Genomic DNA, 22,994 nt, shown 5'->3' with positions numbered 1-22,994 from the left:
ACAGGCTTCACTGTGCCTGAGGCCGCAAGAAGATAAGCAGCTGGAAGATACACAGGTCGGGGTGGGGGAGGTGGGACCTCGCCAGGGGTTCACAGAATGAAGTAATGAAAGCTTCAGAACTACTTCTAAAGGGCTGCAGGCTGTGTGCTCAGCTGTGATTCATCTATACGACCGTCTCCTGGGCAGGAAGTGTCTCCTGGGCAGGAGGGCGCAGCAGGGTCCCAGACCCACCAGTTGGCCAGGACCATGTATCCCCTGGGGGGAGGGGAGGGGGTGAGTGTGTGTATGCCCCCAGGGTGGGAAGGGGGCCCGTGTGCCTCGGGGGATGGAGGGCCCATCACTGACCAGCAGAGTCAAATGACCTGATCACCACTGCCCGCCTCACGACCTCTCCGGGCGCAGCCTCCCAATACCCACTTCCTGGGGAACCAAGGCCCAGAGGCACCAGGCAGATTTGAACCAAGGGGCGTCTGGGCCACTGACCACGTTGCAGGGGCCTCTTGGTCAGAAGGCCGAGTGTCTGAGACGCAGGCCGAGTCCACCTCCTCTGGAGCTGGAGGGGTGGGTACTCAGTGTCCTCTGGGTAGTGGCCGACAAGCTGGGGCTTTCTGACATGACTCCATTCCTCTGACAATGGCTGCTTGCCGGCTGGTGGAGGCTCCCTGAGAAAGAGCGCAGCATGCGCCCCTGGGCATAGGAGGCCACAGAAGCGAGATCCAGGACGGTTCTGATCGCGGCGGCATTCCCGGCCAGTAGGGCAGGCCTCCAGGCCAGGATGCTGAGCTCCGTGCCGGGACAAGCCTCCTCGGTGGGGCTCCCAAGCCCAGTCACTCCTGCTGCAGGTTTGCCAGTCACTGGGGACGGACGGGCGTTGGCCGGACCAGGGACAGGGCCTGCCGGGGACTCACCCTCATTCTTGCCCTTAGGGCTCCACACAGCGCCCTGGAGGCCTGACACAGCTGCCCCCTCGAGAAGCCCCGTCGTCGTCCCTTTTGGTTCGGGAAGCAGGGTCTCTCTGAATGATTAGTGGTGCCAAGAAACACACAAATAGCAGAGGGCAAGGCTGTGGACTGGCTGCCCGGAAGGCGTGTCCGGCTCCGGGTCCTCAAGGGTCAACGGCCCTGCCCAGAGCAGCGACCGGGTGGGGGCCCCTTGGAGCTCACCAATCAGCGTGTCCACAGCTGCGGGGGCCAGCACGTGCAGAGCAGGCTGACCAACGCACGTGCAGCAGGCGGTTGCGGCCCCTGTGCTGTCGCTGGGCACCAGCAGGGCCGCAGACTGAGTGCTGGGTGAGGGCGTGTCCAGAACCAAGGCCTCCTCCAGGTGGTTCTCGTCCCATCAGAGCGTGATGGTCTGAGAGGCCTGCAGTCGCCAACAGGCATGGAGAATCCCAGGATCCAGGCCCGGTAGGTCTGTCCCAAAGACCTCGCTTCTCCGATGTGGAAGCGTGTCATCCCCTGGGAGGGGATGGGAGCTGGGCTCACGGGCCCAGCCCTAGGGATGAGCTCCTGCCACGTGCAGCCAAGACGGGCCTGGAGCCCCTGCAGTGCAGCCTCAGAGCACCACGGCCCACCTGCTGCCCCCACCCAGCACAGGCTGCGAGCCCCGCAGAAGTGCCTCCCTGGACCCTGGCCGTCGGGGATGCCGTCAACCTCCAGGAGTGCCGAGCCCACTCCAGCGACCCACCCGCAGAGAGAGACAGCCTGTAATCTGCTTCCTGCAGAGAACCGCAAGCCAAGCCCACACCAGCCACTGGGTCTGAGTCTTCGTGGCAGTTTTAGGACAGGAGGAAACAGTAAAATTAAGACTTTGGTTTTTCCTTCCTCATTCGTTCCCGGAAAGAGCAGCCAAGGGCGAGAGCATGTTCCATGCCAGAGAGGGCGGTGTGGCTGCGCCTCCGGCAGCGAGCACACGGCTGCTGTCACTCAGACATCTGTGCTCTCACATAATCAGATCCGCCGTTTGTTTAGTTCACTGACAGCTTAGAAGTCCTCCCGCATTCCGCAGGTTATTCACAACAGTTTCCAAAATGTTCCTCACACCTGGCAGCTGGGAGGCAGGGGCGGGCTGTGGGGTGAGTCCTTGGCCCTGCGCCCACGTGGAGCAGGCGCACGCTCCGTGGAGGACGGCCGTGTCGTGCCTGGACCCACAGCAGCCTTACGATCCATCCGGAATTTGTCTATTAGGGTTAGAGTTAGGATGTAACTTGTTTCAAGCCAGACGGCCAAAGAAGGCAACGTCACATTCTCCAGGGAACCACAGTGTGTCTCTGTTGTGACATAGGTGCTTATATGTGTTCTGGTCTGCTCCATATCCTCTGCGACACTGTCTATCTGTTAGGAACCTAGGAATATCTACCCAACATTTTAAAGAGTCGACCACGTCTGTCTACTAAAGGCGACACATATGCAAGCTTACACTCCCATCCCTTGCCCACCAAGGGGGCAACACAGTGTGACGACACGCCTCCACACACAGCTCGCCCTCCCACGGGACGACACGCCTCCACACACAGCTCGCCCTCCCACGGGACGACACGCCTCCACACACAGCTCGCCCTCCCGGGGGACGACACGCCTCCACACACAGCTCGCCCTCCCACGGGACGACACGCCTCCACACACAGCTCGCCCTCCCACGGGACGACACGCCTCCACACACAGCTCGCCCTCCCACGGGACGACACGCCTCCACACACAGCTCGCCCTCCCACGGGACGACACGCTTCCACACACAGCTCGCCCTCCCAGGGGATGACACGCCTCCACACGGACAGCAGGCACACAGCCCTTCACCTCCTACAGAATCTTTCCTGGTTTAAATCTCACGACACCTAATAAACTGAACGCTCCACATTTACTCTTTAATTTATTCTTATCTGAATTAAACCACCCACTGCCCACTCACAGTGTACTGCTCCTGAGCAAAACGGCGTTTTGCTCTATAAACGGGGTTTTCTATAAACGGGGGTTTATAGAAACTCCTCCGGCCATGTGCCATCCGGGCCCGAGCACCGCGCCCCGCCCTGCCCCACTCCGGGACACGCGGCCTCCCCGGAGTCGCTCCTCCTCTTAGCACTCGTATTTTTAGCTCCAGAATCTGAGCCCTTGGCTGGCCTAGCCTGCCTGCTTGTTAATCAACCACGGCCCAATTCACCACTTTTCATGAATTGAAATGACCTGCATTCACAGAAGAGCCCTGCCTAACGCCCACCACCACTTCTGAGAAAGGTGGGGTGCTTCCAGCCACAGGGCTGGGGATGGAGGAGGGGCCCTGAGGTCTGGGGACTGGGCAAGAATATCAGAGAGGGTGGAGGTCAGGCCAGGCAGGGAAATGGGGATGAAGGCCGGGAAGCCAGAGGGCAGAGAGCAGAGGGGTCGGGGAGGAGGAGGCAAAGGGCAGAGGGACCGTCCCTGAATTAACAACACAGGAAGCAGCTAGCATGGTGCGTGTTGCCAAAACAGCAGAACGGCCACCCAGAACTCCTGAAACAGAAAAAGGGGGCGAGAGAAGCAGAAGCCTATGGCCGCGCACATCCCGAGTGCCTCAGCAGGGCCCGGCCCGCGCGCATCCCGGGTGCCTCAGCGGGCCCGGCAGACCTGGCAGTTTGTCCCGTGCCCTCTCCCCACGCGGCTGTGGTGCCGCCTCCCAGCCCGTCGCTGCCCGTGGAAGGGTCCCTACTCCTGTTCCTAGAGGCCCCACCCTCACCCTCCTGGGAAGCCCAAGCACCAGGTTAGAGCTCGGGCAGCTGCTCTGTCCAGGCTGGGGCCAGCGATCTCCCTGCCACCCTGTGTCCCCGTCGGGAAGGCCAGCACACGCTGCTCGCAAGATGCTGGCTCATGGCACCCTCAGGCACCTGAGCCTCTTGCTCCTGCTCAGCCCTCCCAACGTGTGGTCTGACAGGGTCACCACGCCATGGCTCTCCTGGGGCTGGAACCTTGGGGAGAGGCGCCTGCTGAGCGTCCACTCCCACGGGGTCCACAGCCTCACGCGGGGGCTGGGTCCCCAGTGGGTGTCATGACCCCCATGACAATGAAGGCCCTTCAGCGCGTGCATTCCTGAGCCACCCCAAAGGTCCCGTGTAAGTCAGAGTCCTTCCACAAAACTCTGGTTCCACAGTTATCACAGGGAAGGTCCGCTCCCTCACAGGGAAGCACCCAGCACACCGAACCAGTAGCCAGTGGGCAGGTCACCACTCCCTTCAGAGCCGCAGGAAGGAGCCTCCAGCTGCGTGTACAGTCAGGGAAGACCCGGATCCAGATGTGGAGCACGGTGCCCACAGCCTGACAGGGTCAGAATCCCAGGGCTCTCCCAGGGACACACCTCTGTGGAGCCCACGGCCGGCCAGACTCATGACTCTGCGAGTGGCCGCAGGACATCTGGCAGCTTCTCTTTGGTCCAAACCTCCAGCGCTGAGGTCTCGGCAGGCAGCGGGCGCTCTGCAGTGCCGCCACCTTGCTCTCAGTCCGCTGCCCCACTCTGCTCCTCATGGGCTCCTCCCATTAGCCCAGACACTGGGCCAGGCCCTTGCGGCCCATTCGCGGCCACCTTTGTCTCAACAACCCTCTCAGAGCTCAGCCCGTCTGCACGGGGCTCCTCACTGACTCTCAACCTCAAGGCGTGTGGGGCCAAGGACACGGGGCTGACATTGTCCCCACTTACTGCTCCAGGTGCAACAGCTAGAACTACAGAACACTGTGGATGCCACCGATGTGCTTGGGGAAAAGTCCAGGGCGCTGGTGTCTCCAGGAAAGATGCGGCTGTACGGCCCGCCCCCACGCCCGCACGCAGGACCGGCCTCCCAGCAGCACCATAAAAAGACTCGGCACTTCAAGTACATTGGTGACACGCTCCTTCCAAAGTGGCCACTAACCACCCAAGCTGGTCAAAGCCCCTCAGAACTAACAGCAGAGTGGGCTGAGCCTCCGTGCCTGGCTCGTCATCAGGGCCTCCCTGATGCAGTGTGGGGGCTGGCGACCCCGAGGAGCTGGCGACCCCGGGGGGCTGCGGCCAGGTCCCCTAGCACCGCAGTGGTGACTCAACACAGAACACACCCGGCCTCACTCCTGCTGAGACACCCCCTCCCTCCAATTCCAAAGTGTGGGGTGGCAGTGTGGAAGCTGCAGAAGCCAAAAGAGACCAGCTCCTGGGGTTCCGCTTCTCCTGCAAATGGGGTACCTCTGCAGGACAAGACTAACTGGTGCAAATACGGGGGGACCCCGTGTCTCCCAGGCGTCAGCTCCATCCTATGATGGGGGACCCCATGTCTCCCGGGTGTCAGCTCCATCCTATGATGGGGGGACCCCGTGTCTCCCGGGCGTCAGCTCCATGCTGTGACGGGGGGACCCTGTGTCTCCTGGGCGTTAGCTCCATGCTGGGATGGGGGGATCCCATGTCTCCTGGGCATCAGCTCCATGCTGTGACGGGGTTATCCCATGTCTCTTGGGCGTCAGCTCCATGCTGTGACGGGGGGATCCCGTGTCTCCCGGGCGTCAGCTCCATGCTGTGACGGGGGGACCCCATGTCTCCCGGGCGTCAGCTCCATGCTGTGACGGGGGGTACCCCGTGTCTTCTGGGCATCAGCTCCGTGCTGTGGGATGCAGCAGGGCGGGGGGACTCCGTCTGGAGAGCAACAGCCTCTGGCCCCCAGGAGCCTGGCTGCAGGGAGGACAGCTGCCCCCCGAGCGCTGAGCGCAGCGGGCCTGCAGATGACTGCGGGGCGCACCATGGGGGCTGGCTCAGCTCTGACCAAGCAAGTGAGCAGATCTCAGGCCCTGGGACCCTCGAAACACGACCACTAGACCCCATCCCAGAGCTACTGCCCTGCGAGCATCCACACAGGTAGAGGGGCAGAAACTGGAGGAGCGGGTGAAGGTCCCCATGTTCTCCCACCTCCAGGGGGGCCCGCAGCCTTTTCACCCTCGAGGGCAGCAGAGGCTGAGGGTCTCAGAGCAAAGGGTTTCAGAAAGGAGGTCCTGCCCCTCGGGGAGGCAGAGGCTTGCCTCGGGGCAGGGCGTGCAAGGGGTAGGGCAGGCGGATGGACGGGGTGGCAGAGAGCAGGGGCAGCAGAGCCAGAGGCTGACAGAAGCTGGGGCCAAGAAGCCTCTCCTGACCGTGGTCCTGGGCAGCTGGCTGAGCAGCACTGGCCTGGATGGCACCACCACAGGACCCAGAGGCTGTGCGTCCCATGCACTGCAGCGCACAGGTGGGGCTTATTCAGCGTCAGGTCTCCTAAGGGGGTCTCCCCCTCAACAGCCCCGCCTCACACCCCACGCTCTACCCGGCAGCTGTGGCGGTGTCCCCTCAAAGCCCCAGCACCTTCCCTCCACCTGCTGAGAGGTGACGAACAAAAGGAACATCAAACAGGCTTGAAAGACACCCAAATCCCTGCCACCTATTGGGAAAAACCACGTTGCTTTTAACAAACTTCTAAGAGAGAAATAGACGCGTGAGAAAGCCAGGTTGCAGCCTTTGTCGCCCACATTTCAGGACCACGACTGTCTATCAGAGACTTGCTGGCTAGCACGCTCTTCTGAATTTACCCACGATGCCCAGCAGACACCGAGGCCTGGGGACTCTGCACAGCTTGCCACTTGCTGTGGTGTGAGGAGGCCGAGCCGCAGTTTATCTGCAGAGCTTAAAATCAATTTCCTCTGATCACGTGCTGATGTCTGTTCTGGATTTCCTGGGGTTTCCTTCATTAAACTTGAGCCCACGTCTATCTTGGAAAGCACTCTGGGTCACCTTGGCCTTTTTCGTATAAAGGAGGACAGTTAAAGACAGAGGGACCATGGAAGTGGGTGTGTCCCACTCTGGGGCCCTCGGAGAAGGATGACAAAACTGCCATGGGCCAGGGCCTCATCCTACCTTTAAAAATGCCTTACTCTTGGTTGGTCTTCAAACTTCATGGGCCAAATGAGTGGAACCTTATCATATATTTGATTGTATTTATCAAAGCAACTTGTTTTTCTTCACTCTTCACTCGCCTTTGTTTTCTCTTATCCATCAATAAAGCTGGGGCAAGTTTCTAGAATGAGCCTGGGAGTGGATTGGACACGTCCTCCAGCCCTGTCTGGTGTTGATTCTGCAGTAGCCCCATCTCCATGTGCAAGAGACACAGACCCCCTGAAGTCACCTGTGAGTGATCCCCACTCCCCGAGGGTCGGAGACTGAAGGTGGATGCCCCCTCAGCCGGTGTCCACATGCACAGAGCAGCCCGGCCTGTGGAGAGGCCGTGGTCGCAGGGGCTCAGCTACAGCAAAACGCCCCAGCCCGCCGAGGGCTCCCCTCACTGGTGGGCGACATTCACACCTCGTCCCCGCGCGAGACAAGAGACCAGGCGGCGCCCCAGCATCTCCAGGCAAAGTCAGCACAGGGGCCACAGTCCCCACCCCGTGGGGGCTGCAGAGACCGCAGACAGCACCCCAGGTTTACAAAATATCTACCTGAGTCATTAACGCCCACTTCTCGTCATGAAGACATCGAGCCACAGAGATAAAACCACAGAATGATCCAGAAAAAAGTCACAGAATTCAACACATGGTAAATAACGTCAACTGTCACCTAAAGTCCCTAACGGGGGCTATTCTTCCTGTTTCTCCCCAAACACACGCAGCCTCGTGTGAACCTTCCGACCACGCCAAGTGCCCCGGGACACACTCAGAAGTCAGAAGCCGATCCCGCTTCCTCTGACCGCTGCCGCCTCGGGAAACCGCCTCCTGGCAACGCCGCGGCACCTGCTCCCGCAGGTCTGCACCGACTGAGCTGTGCTTCTCGGCGGGAACTTCGCCTTGAAGTCAGTCGGCCACCCACAGAAGCACCCGCGCTCCAAAGAGAACACGCAGGCCCAGGAGCTGACGGCACCCTGGGGTTCCCTTGCGGTGGTAGTGATGCTGCTTAGGCCGCGTGGCCAGGGAGGTATGGCCAGATCCCTGTGCGGACACGAGCCCAGCCCCTCCAGCCTGGCCCTCCCAACACGGCCACATCTGCCCCCAGAATCCGCAGCCCAGTCCTGGATTTACTGCTCACAAAAACACCTTTGGCTCAAGGACCCAACGCTGTGATTCCAGCAGGTCTGAACTCTTCTGAGCCCTCTCTCCTCCCAGTGAGGGAGGGAAGGGAGAGACATGGCAGTCACACTCCACCCTGTAACGACCCTACGAAATGGCTTTGAGTGCCCTCATTTTAGACACCAAAGCCAAGGCACACAGAGGTCGTGACTTGCCATAGGATACAGGGTAGAAGTGTCCCCAGCTGCCTGGCCACAGGGTCCCTGTCCTGGGGTCCTGCCCTCCTCGCCCACACCCCGAGCCATCAGGCAATACCTGCTAGTCCAACCACGGGCGTCTCTCCATCAGGCAAGCACGGGACCTAGCTGCTCCTTGCCTCCAGACTCCTGAGGTGAGGCAGAGAGAGTGAAGGACCCACCAGGTGTCCATGGGGGTCCACTGCAGCCCCCTCTCCTGGACACGCCCGTGCACGGTCAGGTGCTGAGCTGCAGGGGAGGGTCTCCACCCACCGGGTCCACCAGTGTGACAAACAAAAAGTCCCTGAGCATAGCCACCTGCACCCACGGGGTGGTTCCCTGGCTAGAATTGGGCTCTGAAGGAAAGCAGAAGGTCTGGACACACTGGCCCAGGCACCGGTGGGGACTGTGAGCCTGCAGTGGTCCCTCGGAGCACCGTGGGGAGGCCATCACCCACCCCAGATGTCTGCTCTCGAGGCAGGAACAAGCGGGCCTCCTGCTGGTTCCGCCCGGCTCCTGGGGTGTCGTCTGAGTCATTCAGCTCCCAGAGCCAGGAGACGCCCCAGGCAGGGGACCTCCCAGAAGATGCTCCCTCACGTCGCCCCCGTCGAGAGCCTCACCTGCGACTCGTATTCTCCACGGCCGCTCCAGTTCTGTCCCCCACCTTGCGCCCTCGCTACGAGGACCCCACAGGTGACGAGGGACCCCGAGGAGGAAGAGACCAAAGTGCGGGACCACAGCCGGGTCCCGAGCAGGCTCCCCGTCCAGGGCCCTACTTTACCTCAGGAGGTTCGCACCTTGGAAACACTAAAGGGACCTACAAGCAGTGTCCTGCCCCGCCGCCCTCCCGCCTCTGCTCTGCAAGGAGCCTCAGACGCCTTTGGACGAAACAGCGCTGTCGTCTGCTGAGAGCAGAAGCAGTGTCCAACGAGCAGCCGTGGTGAGCGCCCCCCACCCCACTGGGGCTGTAGGCCGAGGGCAGGGCACCTTCAGACAAGCCACACCTTAGAACAGAAAAGATGTGCTGACACCTAGCATATCCTTGATGACAAAAGTGGGCACTACTCCTGTTCCACGGGGATCAGCGTCTTTAGAAGTCTTTGTGCACACAGTTTCTATCATCCCTGAGAATTCTCCAGGTTTGGAAAGCATACTGTGTGCAGAGCGTGCCGTGCACACGTCTGCACAGGTCTGTGTATGCGCTCATGCACGTGTGTGCACACCTAGGTGCCCGTTCCTGGGGGAACAGGAGGAGCAGGCAGATCCCTCCAGTCTTCCTCAGCGCCCCCCAAGGCCTGAAAACTCCATTTACTGTTACTCCCATAACGCATGAGTGTGCAGATGGGTTTGTCTCATTTACCATTCAGTCTGTAAACCCTTGGAAGGCAAGGCCTGAGAAATGCCTGGTTTATGACTCCACAGGCCTATGTGAAGGTGGCGTCCAGCTGCCATGGGACAACCAGGGAGGCAAATGGCACGCCACCCTTGGGCCAACTTCACCTAAAGGTCAGTCCAGGGGATTTGGAATCACCCCTGAGATGACCTCTGAGCACCATGTGCAGGGAAAAGAGATCCTGAAAACTAATTTTCCACAACCAGTCCTTGTGATTACATCAGGCCAACCTGAAAGTGCCCACTGCTGCCTGGGAATGACCCTGAAAAGCCAGCTCCCTTACACTGACCTCCACACGCTGCCCAACAAGCCACCCCAACCCTGACTCAGAACCAGCACGTGTATACAGGACTCTAACACATCCCAGATCAGACACGCAGAAACTTCCCAGCTGTTCTGATATCTTCTGTTCAAAAGGGCGCCTTGACCACTTTCAGGGCCCGTGATACTAAATCTGGACTAAATCCAGATGGCCTCCAGCACGAGCGGGCTGAAGAAATCCATGTGCTCGGGCCAACACCCACGGCCATCAGCCCCTTCTGGCCACAGAAACTCTACTTCAGGAAACCGACATTCTTACATTCACCAAACTGGGGGTCCTAACCCAGTTAGCGGTAGCAAAGCCAGTTTGGCCGGCAGGAGCGGTTTCGGAACAGACAGACCTAAATTGTTACCAATCACACTGAATCGGGTGCAGGTGAAAAAGACTAGAAGCCTCTATCTGGGTGGCTCGGCCTGCCCCTCCTCTTCACTCCTGCCGGGAAGGCCTGCCTGTGGGGAAAGACGCCGGCCAAGAGGGAAAGGCCCTGCGGAGAAGGCCGGAACACCCGCCATGAAACGAGCAAACAGAAAGTCAGGAGCCTGAACAAAACCGTGGACACAGGGGTTTTCTGCCTCCGAGACCCTTTCCTTCCGGTCAGGACACGCACAAACACACGCCTGGGTCCAAACGCTGAGAAACTCCTTCTCCAGATATGGAGGCGGAGCTGAGCGGAGCAGGAAATGATGAACAGAGAAAGGAACGCCATGGATTCCAGACGGATGGGGCCAGCTGGGCTCAGGAGGCGCAGGGTCCTCTGGCCGCCCCTCCCGACGCCTGGGAGGCATCACCGAGGAGTCGCCAGGTCTCAGGGCACAGCCAGGAGAGCCGGGGTGGTCAGGCAGCTGCAGCCCACCCAGCTCGGGGCTCAGGTCCCACCAGGGAGGGTGCCCGCTTCCAGGGAGCTGGGCTCCGCACCAGGGCAGGCGGGCAGGAAACAGCCTCACACTCGGGGGCCCCAGCGCCCCTCATGCACCCTGCTCACAGCGCTTCCCTCGCCTGAACCAACGTCCTCTCACTTGATCCTGTGGTCTCCTGGCAGTCCGGGCCCGCCCAGGGTCCTAGGAGCTCACCAAAAGCTAGGGGCTCCCACCTGAGCACAGCCAGGAGAGAGAGCAGCCGGACACAGGCAGGAAAAGAAGCTACAGGAAGAGCCTGGCTTGTGGACCAAAAATGCCAATGGTTTCTGATACAAATACAAAACATGAAATCAAAAACAACTGCAGAAAAAATGCTCAAGTCACAGAAACTGCAAAGGCAGGTGTCCCAGCAGCGAGGCCCCAGCAGGTTGGGACCTGGCCAAGCTACCCTCAGGGCTCTCAGATGGCAGGTGCCCCCAAACACACCCCCACAGACCCCCGGGTTCGGCCCACATGAGCCCTGTGACTCTGCAGTGTGTCTGCAGCCTCCACCGCGCCCAGCAGAAGAAATAAGAGTGACAGTTGCTTGAGGAAGTGGAACCTTTTCTAAACTTCGCACACCTGCTGCACAGACAAGGCTGGTTCCCTGGTGCCCCGGGTCCTGCCAATGGGCCTCCCTTCCATCACTGCACAGCGCTCCGCTGCCCCGAGACAGCCCCCAGGCGTGTGTGCACGCACAGTCATGGTCTGACAAGAGGAGCCCCCGTGAGGTGCCAAAGGCAAATGATTCCTGCTCCCAGCCAAGCCCTTGGCCTCAGGGGTGCAGCCCTTTCTTGGGGAGCCTGGGGACCCTGCATGCTGCCAGAAGGCCTGGACATACCACACCCAGGTGGGGTGTGTCCTCTATGTGAACATCATATACGAAGAGTTCTCTGCCCTTGAAAGTCACCCCTACAAAGCAGATAAAACACACAATTGTCTGATCCTAACTTAAAAACTGTTTATGGCGGTCAGCCCCAGGACAGGCCAGCAGGGCCGCCGGAGAAGGCTGAGCTTGCCAGCCACAGGCCTGAACAATCTGGAAATCCCCAGCCCGCCCTCACCCCAGAGGCCATGGGAAAACCCGCCCATCACAGCAGCCCGCGGCAGCCCTCTACAAGGAGCCTGTGCGGCAGCATCCCCTGGGGTCTGCACACTGACGGGATTCCTGGAACCGGTTCATGCTCCTGCATTTCTGCTGACAGCTCTGTGCCCCATCCGAGCTCGCCCTGGAAAGCCCCCAGTGAGCTGGGCCCAACCAGAGGCCCAGTGGCTTGGGACTAGGACCGAATCTCCTCCCCCAGCCCCACCCCCAAGTTCAACAGCTCCACTCCACACCACACTTGTTGCCCAGGCTGGGAGCTTTTCCTGCATAAGGCAATCCCTGGGCCAGCAGGAAGAAGGGATGGTCAGAAGCCAGAGGGCAGGCGTCAGGAAGAAACAGTGCTGCTCTTACTGCACAGCAGCCTGCAGGTTGTCCAAGCAGAGCCCAGCCCCCAGCTCTGTCCACGGGGAGCCCAGCCTCCCACTCTGTGCATGCGGAGCCCAGCCCCCGGCTCTGTCCACGGGCAGCCCAGCCCCTCGGCTCTGTCCAACGGGGAGCCCAGCCCCCCGGCTCTGTCAAGCCCCTCACTCTGTCCATGCGGAGCCCAGCCCCCCAGCTCTGTCCACGGGGAGCCCAGTCTCCCACTCTGTCCATGCGGAGCCCAGCCCCCGGCTCTGTCCACGGGCAGCCCAACCCCTCGGCTCTGTCCACGGGGAGCCCAGCCCCCCGGCTCTGTCAAGCCCCCCACTCTGTCCATGCGGAGCCCAGCCCCCCAGCTCTGTCCACGGGGAGCCAAGCCCCCAGTTCTGTCGAATCAGAGCCCAGCCCCCAGTTATGTCCCCGCGGCGCCCAGCCCCCGGCTCTGTCCCCACCAAGCCCAGCCCCCCACTCTGTCCATGCGGAGCCCAGCCTCCAGCTCTGTCCACGGGGAGCCCAGCCCCCAGCTCTGTCCCCGCAGAGCCCAGCCCCCAGCTCTGTCCACGGGGAGCCCAGCCCCCCCGGCTCTGTCCACGCGGAGCCCAGCCCCCCGGCTCTGTCCCCGTGGTGGAGCCCAGCCCCCCGGCTCTGTCCACGGGGAGCCCAGCCCCCCACTCTGTCCATGCGGAGCCCAGCCCCCCGGCTGTCCACGGGGATCCCAGCCCCCCGGCTCTGTCCACGCGGAGCCCAGCCCCCCGGCTCTGTCCACGCGGAGCCCAGCCCCCCGGCTCTGTCCATGGGGAGCCCAGCCTCCAGCTCTGTCCACGTGGAGCCCAGCCCCCTGGCTCTGTCCACGCCGAGCCCAGCCCCCCGGCTCTGTCCACACGGACCCTAGTCCCGCAACTGAAGTGTGATCTCAGGTGAAGTTGCTCAGTTGTCCAGCAGCTCAAGAACCTTGGCTGGGAGGTGGTCAGCAGTCCCTGACCTCACTGACCTGACCTCACAGGTGTCGCTTGGCTGAGAATGTCCCCAAATGCTCTTTCCAAGATTCTCAGGGAAGGGGAGGCCCTGGAGGGAAGTCAGCTGTCTGCTGAGGAAGTGACTTGACAACACACCCTAGAGGCTGTTCCTCACTGACCTGGGCAATTACAAGTTCATCACCAGACAACTGAGGCAGTCACTTCTCTCACTGTGTGACTTTGGGAAAGTGGCCTGGCCTCTCTGAGCCTCAGGGGGAGGGGCCAGTGAAAACGCATGCCTGCACACGGTACAGAGTCGTGACGAGACTCAGATACTACCGCGTCCGCAGGGATACCTTCTGTTCCCCGGCGTGTCTGGGGCCCTGCAGGCAGGTCCAGCAGTGTGAAAAAGGGCAGAGCACAAACTCAGGTCAACTGGCCGTTCAAGTCCCTCCAACAGAGTGAAAAAGGAAAATGACATCTTTTCCTTAAAAGAAAAATACACGAGACAAAGCTACAGAGAAGATCCAGGGGCACAAGCAGCTGTCCTCGGCCAACAGTGTGAGGAGGGGCTTGGAGTGGGAGGTCCTGGGGGACCACTCTGTGTGGCCTCTGGAAAGGAGAGTCACACAGAAAGAAATAAAGGCCCTGACTATGCTGTGAAAGTGCTGCACTCAATATTCCAGCAAATTTGGAAAACTCAGCAGTGGCCACAGGACTGGAAAAGGTCAGTTTTCATTCCAATCCCAAAGAAAGACAATGCCAAAGAATGTTCAAACTACAGCACAATTGCACTCATCTTACACGCTAGCAAAGTAAAGCTCAAAATTCTCCAAGCCAGGCTTCAACAGTATGTGAACTGTGAACTTCCTGATGTTCAAGTTGGATTTAGAAAAGGCAGAGGAACCACAGATCAAATTGCCAACATCCGCTGGATCATCGAAAAAGGAAGAGTTCCAAAAAAACATCTACTTCTGCTTTATTGACTACGCCAAAGCCTTTGACTGTGTGGATCACAACAAACTGTGGAAAATTCTGAAAGAGATGGGAACACCAGAACACCTGACCTGCCTCCTGAGAAATCTGTATGCAGGTCAAGAAGCAACAGTTAGAACTGGACATGGAACAACGGACTGGTTCTAAATTGGGAAAGGAGTACATCAAGGCTGTGTATTGTCACCCTGCTTGTTTAACTTATATGCAGAGTACATCATGCGAAATGCTGGGCTGGATGAAGCACAAGCTGGAGTCAAGATTGCTGGGAGAAATATCAATAACCTCAGATATGCAGATGACACCACCCTTATGGCAGAAAGTGAAGAGGAACTAAAGAGCCTCTTGATGAAAGTGAAAGAGGATAGTGAAAAAGTTGGCTTAAAACTCAACCTTCAAAAAACAAAGATAATGGCATCTGGTCCCATCACTTTATGGGAAATAGATGGGGAAACAATAGAAACACTGAGAGACTTTATTTTTGGGGCTTCAAAATCACCGCAGATGGTGACTGCAGCCATGAAATTAAAAGACACTTGCTCCTTGGAAGAAAAGTTATGACCAACCTAGACAGCATATTAAAAAGCAGAGACATTACCCTGCCAACAAAGGTCCATCTAGTCAAGGCTATGGTTTTTCAATAGTCATGTGAAAGTTGGACCATAAAGAAAACTGAGCACCAAAGAATTGATGCTTTTGAACTGTGGAGTGGAGAAGACTCTTGAGAGTCCCTTGGACTGCAAGGAGATCAAACCAGTCCATCCTAAAGGAAATTAGTCCTGAATATTCACTGGAAGGACTGATGCTGAATCTCAAACTCCAATACTTTGGCCACCTGATGTGAAGAACTGAGTCATTGGAAAAGACACCGATGCTGGAAAAGATTGAAGGTTGGGGGAGAAGGGGACGACAGAGGATGAGATGGTTGAATGGCATCATTGACTCGATGGAAATGAGTTTGAGCAAGCTCCGGTAGTTGGTGATGGACAGAAAGGCCTGGGGTGCTGCAGTCCATGGGGTCGCAAAGAGTCGGACACAACTGAGCGACTGAGCTGAACTGAACTGACTCTGCAAACAGATCATACTCGACTGGATCCACTGTCAAGTTCAAAACAAAGCTCCAGACAAGGTTAATTGTCAGCATCGCTCCCTTAAATGTCCCCAAAATCCAGAAGCCCAGGCCCCTTCCTGGGATCCCACCAGCTCTGAAGAGCGGCCGAGGGGGAACCAGTCCCAGGAGAGGCTGGCATCCAGGCCCTGGTCCTGGTCCTGGTCCTGTGGAGGCACCAGTGGGCACCAAGCGAGAGGGACTGTCTTTGGAGCAGCGACGGGGCAGCAAGGCTAGTGGAGCGCAGCCCGACTGACCGCGGCTCCGGACGCCAAGTCACCCTGAGTCCTCTGAGGCTCCCTTCGGGTTCCATCCTGCTGGCAATGGGGTTAAGACAGCCACTTCTTATGCTTCGGAAACCATTCAGATAACAGGAGCAGAAACTATGCAAAGAGGAAAACACAGGCCCCAGAGACACTCCTGGTCTGACTTAGGGGTGAGGGGTACAGTGCAGATCGAACCTGAGGGGGGTCCAGCCCCCCACAGCGGGCGGGCCTCGGGGTGGACACGTGGCCTCACCGAAGGGGTCCTTGTAGGATACTGACCACCCCCACTACGGGCTGCAAGCTTGCTCTAAAACCACAACGGACAAGGCCATATCCTAGGACAGCCCGGGCCAGCCGGGACCCACCTGTGTACAGAAACACAGGCGTGCTTGCAGACACTCGGAGGACTAGGGCCACCACCCGGTCCCCATGCTCCTGTTGACCCATCACATCCCACAGACAAGCGTCCTGGGCACTGATGATGAGCGGCTCTGAGCCCCCCAGCAGCGCCGTGTGGGAACACACATGGGTCCAGCCCCTGGCGCACCCTGCACGTGGAGTTGGGAGACTTGATCACCGAGCGTGCGATTACCCTGCAATCTGAATGTGTAACCTGTTGAAGTCTGGAATCCCTCACACTTAAAGAAAAGCACAGGGTCCTCTGTGTGGATGGCGGGACTCTAAGTTCCCCGTCATCTGGGCTAGACCTTCCTGACCACAGGGCTGCAGCCCAGGACGCCCACGTGTCCGCGTCCATTCGGGGCCCCCACCTCACGCACCCTGTGCTGGGTGGCCGCCCCCACTTGTCATGCGTGAGCCTCTGCGGTCCAGGAAATTGTCTTCCTGGGCCCTAGTATCCTCCGCAGAGCACTGTTCCCTTCACATTTTAAGTGGCTGTGATTTTTAACTCTTCATTTAGCCATCTATATACACAACAGTAATGATCTTGCTTCTTCCCACAGATCTATTTTCTCTTCCTACAGAAGTGTCTCCACACTCCCCAGCTGGGGTCCAGCGGACAGACGTGCATGGGGTTGTTTTCACGCGTGTCTGTCCCCTGCTCTTCTTGGGGACCGTCGGAGGCGAGCGGGCTCTTCAAGCCGCTGTCGTTTCAGTCACACCTTTGGCTTCCTGCAGGTCACACGGCCTGGCTGGGCTCCAGCTCATTTCTCTGAAAGCTGCAGAACCCTCCTGGCTGTAGGGGTGCCACCGTGTAATCACCCCCTTCAACTGGCATTTCCCATTCCTCTGAGCTTTCCTGAGTACCACCAGCGACCGACAGCAGCAGGAACATGGACCCCCATCCTGCCAGTGACCGACTGCAGCAGGAACACGGACCCCCATCCTGACAGTGGGGTGCAGAGGACAGGCATCGGCCAGGACCCCACCTCCCCTCCTCACCTCCCTCTCCTGACTCAGCTGGAGCCCTAACCTGTTAAGAGGACTAACTGAACAAGCAGCTTCCAGGTGCACCAGCTAACACCTCACCCTCAAGACTGGAGCACCTCAGGCGCCTTTGCTCACACCGGCTCACTGAGCCGCACACAAAGGGCCTCGGGCAGCTCTGCCGTGCTTGGGGCCGCTCCTCCTCTCTCTGCAACAGAGCAGGCTGAGGCTGAGCCCGCCTGGCCGTGCCTGAAGCTGCAGTCAGCCAGCAATTGCCCAGGACTCTGTGTCAGGCCGCCCGCCTTTCCTGAGCGACCAGAACCCAGTGGACCCTCCTCCCTTGGAAGCAGGAGGGGCGCCTGCAGCCTCCACTTTCAGGTGTGATTTCCAAGCATCGCTTCTCAGCTTCGCTCCTCCCACTTGGGTTGTTTCCACAGTGTGATGTGTGATGCGCTGACTCTCAAATGCCCTCAGGAGGGTGTGACTTGAGCACACGCCTCGTAAGCTTGAGAGAAGTCCGGACATTTCCTGCCAAGTGCCGACCCCGTCCCCCAGACCCTGCCCCTGAGGCCCTGCTCCTTGCGAGCCGGGCTCCGTGGGGGCAGCTGACTCGGTCCCTGCTCCTGTCCAATCCCACCTGCATGAGCTCTGTGCCCCCACCTGTGTCCCAGCGCCTGTGCACAGGGACCTCGCACCCCGTCCTCACACAGGCCTGTCCTCTCCAGGGGGACGGGTGGCCGCTGCTGCCCAGGCTCGCTGCACGGCGAGGGGGCAGCACGGGACCCTACTCGCTGGCAGGTGGGGCTGGGGCGGGCGCCATCACCGCCCTCCCTTGATGGTGACAGCAGACTGTGGGCGGAAAAGGTGAAGCCAGAGAAGGTGCAGCCCAGACCCTGAGGTGCGCAGCCGGCCCCAGCCCACACGCCAGCACGCGCCCCTCCCAGGGCAGCCCGCCCCAGCCCACACGCCAGCACGCGCCCCTCCCAGGGCAGCCCAGAGCCACAGGCTGGGTCAGGACCGACCTCACTGCCCCAGGCAGAGCCAGCCTGCACACTGGTCCTCAGGGGCCAAAAATAGCTTGCGAGCCTAGCTCGGTTAATAGAATATCCAGGTTAATTTTAGAATCGGAGCACTCCGGAAAATATAAAACCCCCCGATGCCAAGAACCGTGTGTGGCCAGCATAGCCCCTCCTCCCACTGTCTCTCTCTCTCTCTCTCTCTCACACACACACACACACACACGCCCACGTGGGCGCACACACACACGCCCGCGCGTGCACACGTGCACACACACACGCCCGCCCGCGCACACACGCCCGCCTGCGCGCGCACACACGCACACACACGCCCACCCCCGCGCGCGCGCACACACACACACACACACCCGCGCGCACGCACACACACACACACACTGTGACATCACCCGTCATGTTCACAGACTGTGTCCTCCGACTGAGCCCTACAAAGCCCTTCTATTAAAAACGATTTCAATTTACAAGCCGTCATCTGAGCCTCGCAGACCCTGTGTTGGGCACACCACCGCTTCCCAAGGTGGAAATCTGATTAAAAGTCATTCTCAGAACTGGAATCCTAAACTCTCAACCCCTGAGGTCTAGGGCTTCTTCACTAGGCCACCCAGGGTCCCTCCCCACCAGAAGGGCTTCTGGGAGGATGCATTTGCCAGCGGGCAGGCCCACAGCCGGCCAAGGAGGCCCGGAGGTTCCCTGCTACTGTGCGTGCTGCACCCAGGCCGCACTCGCCCTTGGCCGTGGCAGGGTCTCGGCTGATGGAGAAGGAACAGGGGCAGGTGCTCTGACCGCCGGGGAGAAGGGGGCCACTTCTGGACCCAAGAAAGAAGGCCTCCCCGTGGCCTCACTCAGGACTCAGCACAGATCCCAGATGCCCTCAAACCTGACACTCACCACCAATCCCAGATGCCCTCAAACCCGACAGCAGTCCAACCACAGGCTGGGCTAAGGGGTCTTTTCTTATCCTCAACTGCATGGCCAGGATTTTCTGCTTTTTAGTTTGAGAGAAACCCCTCTGTATTGCTCTTAACTGAACACATTTATTGAGACGACACTTTTAAAAACAAGGAGCAACTGTCATGGAAATGGGAAACATCACTGGAAAGTAACGCCGTGTCGCAAGTCCTAGAGGAGCGCCAGGTCCAAACGACAGCACGGGGCAGGGGGCTCCCACTGGGGGTCTGCACCCATCCCGCCTGCAGTCGCTCCCCTCCCAGGGCTAAAGCCCTGACTCACGGAAAGTCAGAGGAGCACACTTCCTCAAAGTGGCCTCATAGGAAGTGTGCTCAGTCTCACTTGACATGAGACACTGCTGTTACCAAAGATAGACCACGGGTAAGATAGCCAAGTGTGCAGAAGAACCATCCAAAATAACTGCGAAACTTAAGTGGGGAAAGACACAGGTTCTTGAAGACAAGGACTCGAGAGAGTTACAATAAAAATACCTTACTTTTCCCCAGCACTTTCTTATGTATTATCTCATTCGCAAAAGGTGGAAGGAAAAAGAAAGGGGAAGAGGAAAAAAAGGAAGAGATTCTTCCCATTTTCCCCAGCGTTAGTCTCTCAATGACCAAGTACCACCACACGTTCCAGACTGAGGACTACAGCCCCACCCCAAAAGACTCTCAGCTCCCCAAAACATTCTGCCTTTCCTCTCAGCACTAGGGACAGTGATGCTGCTGACGGCATAACTGGAGGGAGAATTCCTCTGTCTCTTTTGGGGGGGGTGGGGGTAGGGAAGCTCCCACAGGATGCTGTAGACAATGACTGCTGGCATTTTGCAAATGGAAAAACGAGGCCCTGAAGGGGGGGGGGGGGGGGCTTACTCTGTGTCTTCCAGCCGGCAGGCCACCGGCAGACACGGGCATGCTGCGAGCCAGCCCCAAGACAGGGCTCAGTATGAATGGACGATTGGCCAGGGTCTACCGGGGCCAGGAGGTGGGTGTGACGCCTGCGTAGCCGCCCCTCCCCCACGTCAGTGCTGGTGCCCCTCCTCACTGGCCTGCCTCCATGGCCCGGCACTGAGGCAAGTCAGGGTCAAGCCTGGCCACAGCAGGGGACGGAGGAAAGAAGTGGAACGCTTGGGGCACCACCCACCAGGCCCTCCTACTCACAGTGGAACAAGACTAAGCCCCTTGATGGGCTCCTGCATTCCCCCTCTGGGGCCATTCCCCCTCTGGGGCCGGGCCCAGGTTCGAAGTCAGCAGCAAGGCCCAGACCGCCTCTTTGCTCCAGCACAGGAGGAGGCCCTACCTGTGCTTTGCGGAGGCCCTTGCTCCCTCCAAGCCCCAGCGACAAAGATGGGACAACCCCGCACGGCGGGTGAAGACCCTCAAAGACGGAAGAAGACAGGGTCTTCTGAGAGCTGGAACCATGCCCAGGGAGCTGGACCACTGTGGACAGGCGTTTCTGCTCATCCTCTCTGCTGCAGTCCCCAAACATCAGGGTGGGGGTCTCCAACGGCTCTAATAATACCCGTCCCCACGCGGGGCTGGAGCAGCAGATGTTCAGTGGCTGCACTAATCCCCCACTGAGCCGGGCGCTCCTCTCACTTGTTTAAAGCGATACACACAAAAGAGAGAAAGCCTAACCAAGCAGCATCTCCAAGCCCTTTTCCTCCAGGCCCGGCCCATCTGTGTGGGTCCAGAGCCTCCCCGAGGGCGTCCTGCCAGGCCAGCAGAGTTCCTCTCCTGGACCTGTGGGGACCTCCTCGCCCTCTGCTTCTCGGACTGGGCCACTCTGGAAAGAAATCAATTTTCTCAGCTTCCTGACACAAGTCCAAGCTGGCTGTGCGGGGCTCGAACTCCAAAGTCCCCAGACCCCCTCATGCCTGCTGCACCCAGAAGCTTGGCACACCCCCGCGGCCATGCCCCACCCCTTCCTGTCCCCTGATTAAGGAAGCAGCTCAAGGCCTCTGGTGTGAATCCCCTTCATGCTCACTGGCCCTGGGGCTGAGAGGCACTTTCCCTGCCTCACTTCAGGTGGAGGGCCATGCTGAACCTCTCTGTAGAAAGTGACAGCAGATACCAACCAAGTAAACAAGAGAAACCCTCTGCAGGCAAGCTCCTCAGGGCTGAGGTGCGGCCCCATCCTATCTGCAGTGCTTCTGAGCCAAATATCAACAGCGTCTCAGCGATGATCCATAAACCAAAATAAAGCAGACAGGAAACAACACGCTGATTTGGGGTGGCTGGAATTCCTAAGCAGCATCAGATGTCATCAACAACTGACGCTCCAGAAGTCACTGGGGGCCTGGCATGGTTCCCAGAGGCCCTTTTTCACATGGGAACGTGGAGGACCCAGGGATTCAGTGAGCAAGAAGGACCCTGAGAGGGCAACTCTCGCAGGCCTTAGAAGCCCTCTCCAGTGGGACCTGTCCTCTCAGCCGGCACACCAATGGCAGTGATGGGTAACGGTCACTCCAGGCCCCAGTCTTGTTTTTGGAGAACTTGTACATCACCCTTCCCAGTCGGAAGTGGGAAAAAGCAAGTCTCTCCACATAAACCCAGGAAGTCCAGACACAGCCTCCCAGCCCCTCCCCCAGCTCCTGGGTCCAGTGAGAGCGGCAGGAGGCTCTGGGGACACGACCTGAATGGCAGGCCCTGGTGGCCAAGAGCTCCCTCCGCCAGTTCTCAATGGAAGGGGGAGGGGGTGGCTGTCCTGGCGCCCTGCCCTGAGACAGCCCTGGGCCAGAGCGCCGGCACACAGTCACAGGCAGACACACAGACACATCCACTTACACAGCCACCCGCTCGGCCCCTCGCCCCGGAGGGAAGGTGCAAGAGCTCCCACGTCCCCAGCAAAGGAAGTGTCTGGGTGCCGCACTCAGCGAGGCGCGGAACCCCAAGCTGGGTGTTTCTGGCACCTAAAATTCTCGCATCCGGAGAGCCCCCGTGCGCGCGCTCGTGCACACGCAGATACGCAGTCCCTGGGGACCAGACCCAAGTCCGGCGGAGCACCTCCCCCTGCTGCAGTCGACCCTGCCTCCGGGGACTAGGGGACGCCAGCGGCGGGGAGCTGCGTCCCCCAGGGCCACCGGCCCCCTCGGCCCAGCCCGCCCTCGGGGCAGGCGGGGAGAGGGCCGCCGCTGGGCGTTTCTGGTGCTGGGGAGGGGGGCGCGGCTAAGCTCTCCCGGGGTGAGGAGGGGGCCGCAACCGGGGAGCGCGCATCGCTGGGAGGCGCCAGGGCCGTGAACCCCAGCGAAGGGGTTGGGGACCGGGGGCGCCGCCGCGAGCCCCCCGAAGACTCCGCCGCCCCGCCTGCTCCTGGGAGCTCACCGATCTTGATCTTCACGCTCTGGAAGACCCGGAGCCCCTCTTCCTCCACCGCCATGCTGGGTCCGCCGGGATCCGCGAGCCGAGTCCCGCGGAGCAGCCGGAGCCCGAGCGGCGGCGCAGTCCCCGCGCTCCGGGCTAGACCCCGCGCCCGCGCGCCCGCTGAGCTCCGCCTCCGACCCCGCCCACACGCCGCCCATTGGCCGGGGGCGCAGGCGGGGGCGGAGAGGCCACGCCCCCTGCCCCGGTCGCCCAAAGCCGGCCGCGGGGCGGAGGCGTCACCGTTCGGCCAACGGAGAGATCCCAGCCGCTCATTGGTTGAGGACGAGGAGGCGGGGCGGGGAGGCTCCGCCCACATCCCAGGCCCGAGGGGCCGGTTCTGTATCCGCGAAGCATCCCAGAAACAGCACCGGACTCCTGGCGGGGCAGAGAGGAACCGGCGGGGACTGCGGGGTCCAGGCCGGCGGCGAGAGCAGGACGGGGGTGCAGTGGGAAGCAGCCGGAGGGGCGACCGGGCTGGTTGCTGCAGGGGAAACAGGCCGAGCAGCCGGGTGTGCGGGGGGCGGCGAGTGTTGCTGGGTGTGGGGACCAGTCGGGGGCGTGGGAGGGAAGACACATGCACAGGGATTTAAGAAACGCAAACCTAAAGATGGAAAAGGAAA

General features: G+C 60.0%; 1 protein-coding gene across 4 annotated transcripts in view; it reads right to left on the bottom strand.

Annotated features, from left to right (window-relative positions):
• RASA3 (RAS p21 protein activator 3) overlaps positions 1–22,487 on the bottom strand; it is an 83,617-nt gene extending 61,130 nt beyond the window's left edge. For all 4 annotated transcript variants that reach the window (XM_045162487.1, XM_045162488.1, XR_006639869.1 and 1 more), the window contains exon 1: positions 22,336–22,487. In XM_045162487.1, coding sequence (XP_045018422.1) covers positions 22,336–22,390 — 55 coding nt within the window. In that variant the 5' untranslated portion in view covers positions 22,391–22,487. The remainder of the gene's footprint in view (positions 1–22,335) is intronic.
• Positions 22,488–22,994: the final 507 nt, after the last annotated feature.

Source organism: Bubalus bubalis, chromosome 13 (genome assembly GCF_019923935.1).
Source record: "Bubalus bubalis isolate 160015118507 breed Murrah chromosome 13, NDDB_SH_1, whole genome shotgun sequence".
Lineage (NCBI taxonomy): Eukaryota > Metazoa > Chordata > Mammalia > Artiodactyla > Bovidae > Bubalus > Bubalus bubalis.
The sequence above is the reverse complement of the archived record's forward strand: the minus strand, read 5'-3'. Positions and strand labels throughout refer to the sequence as shown.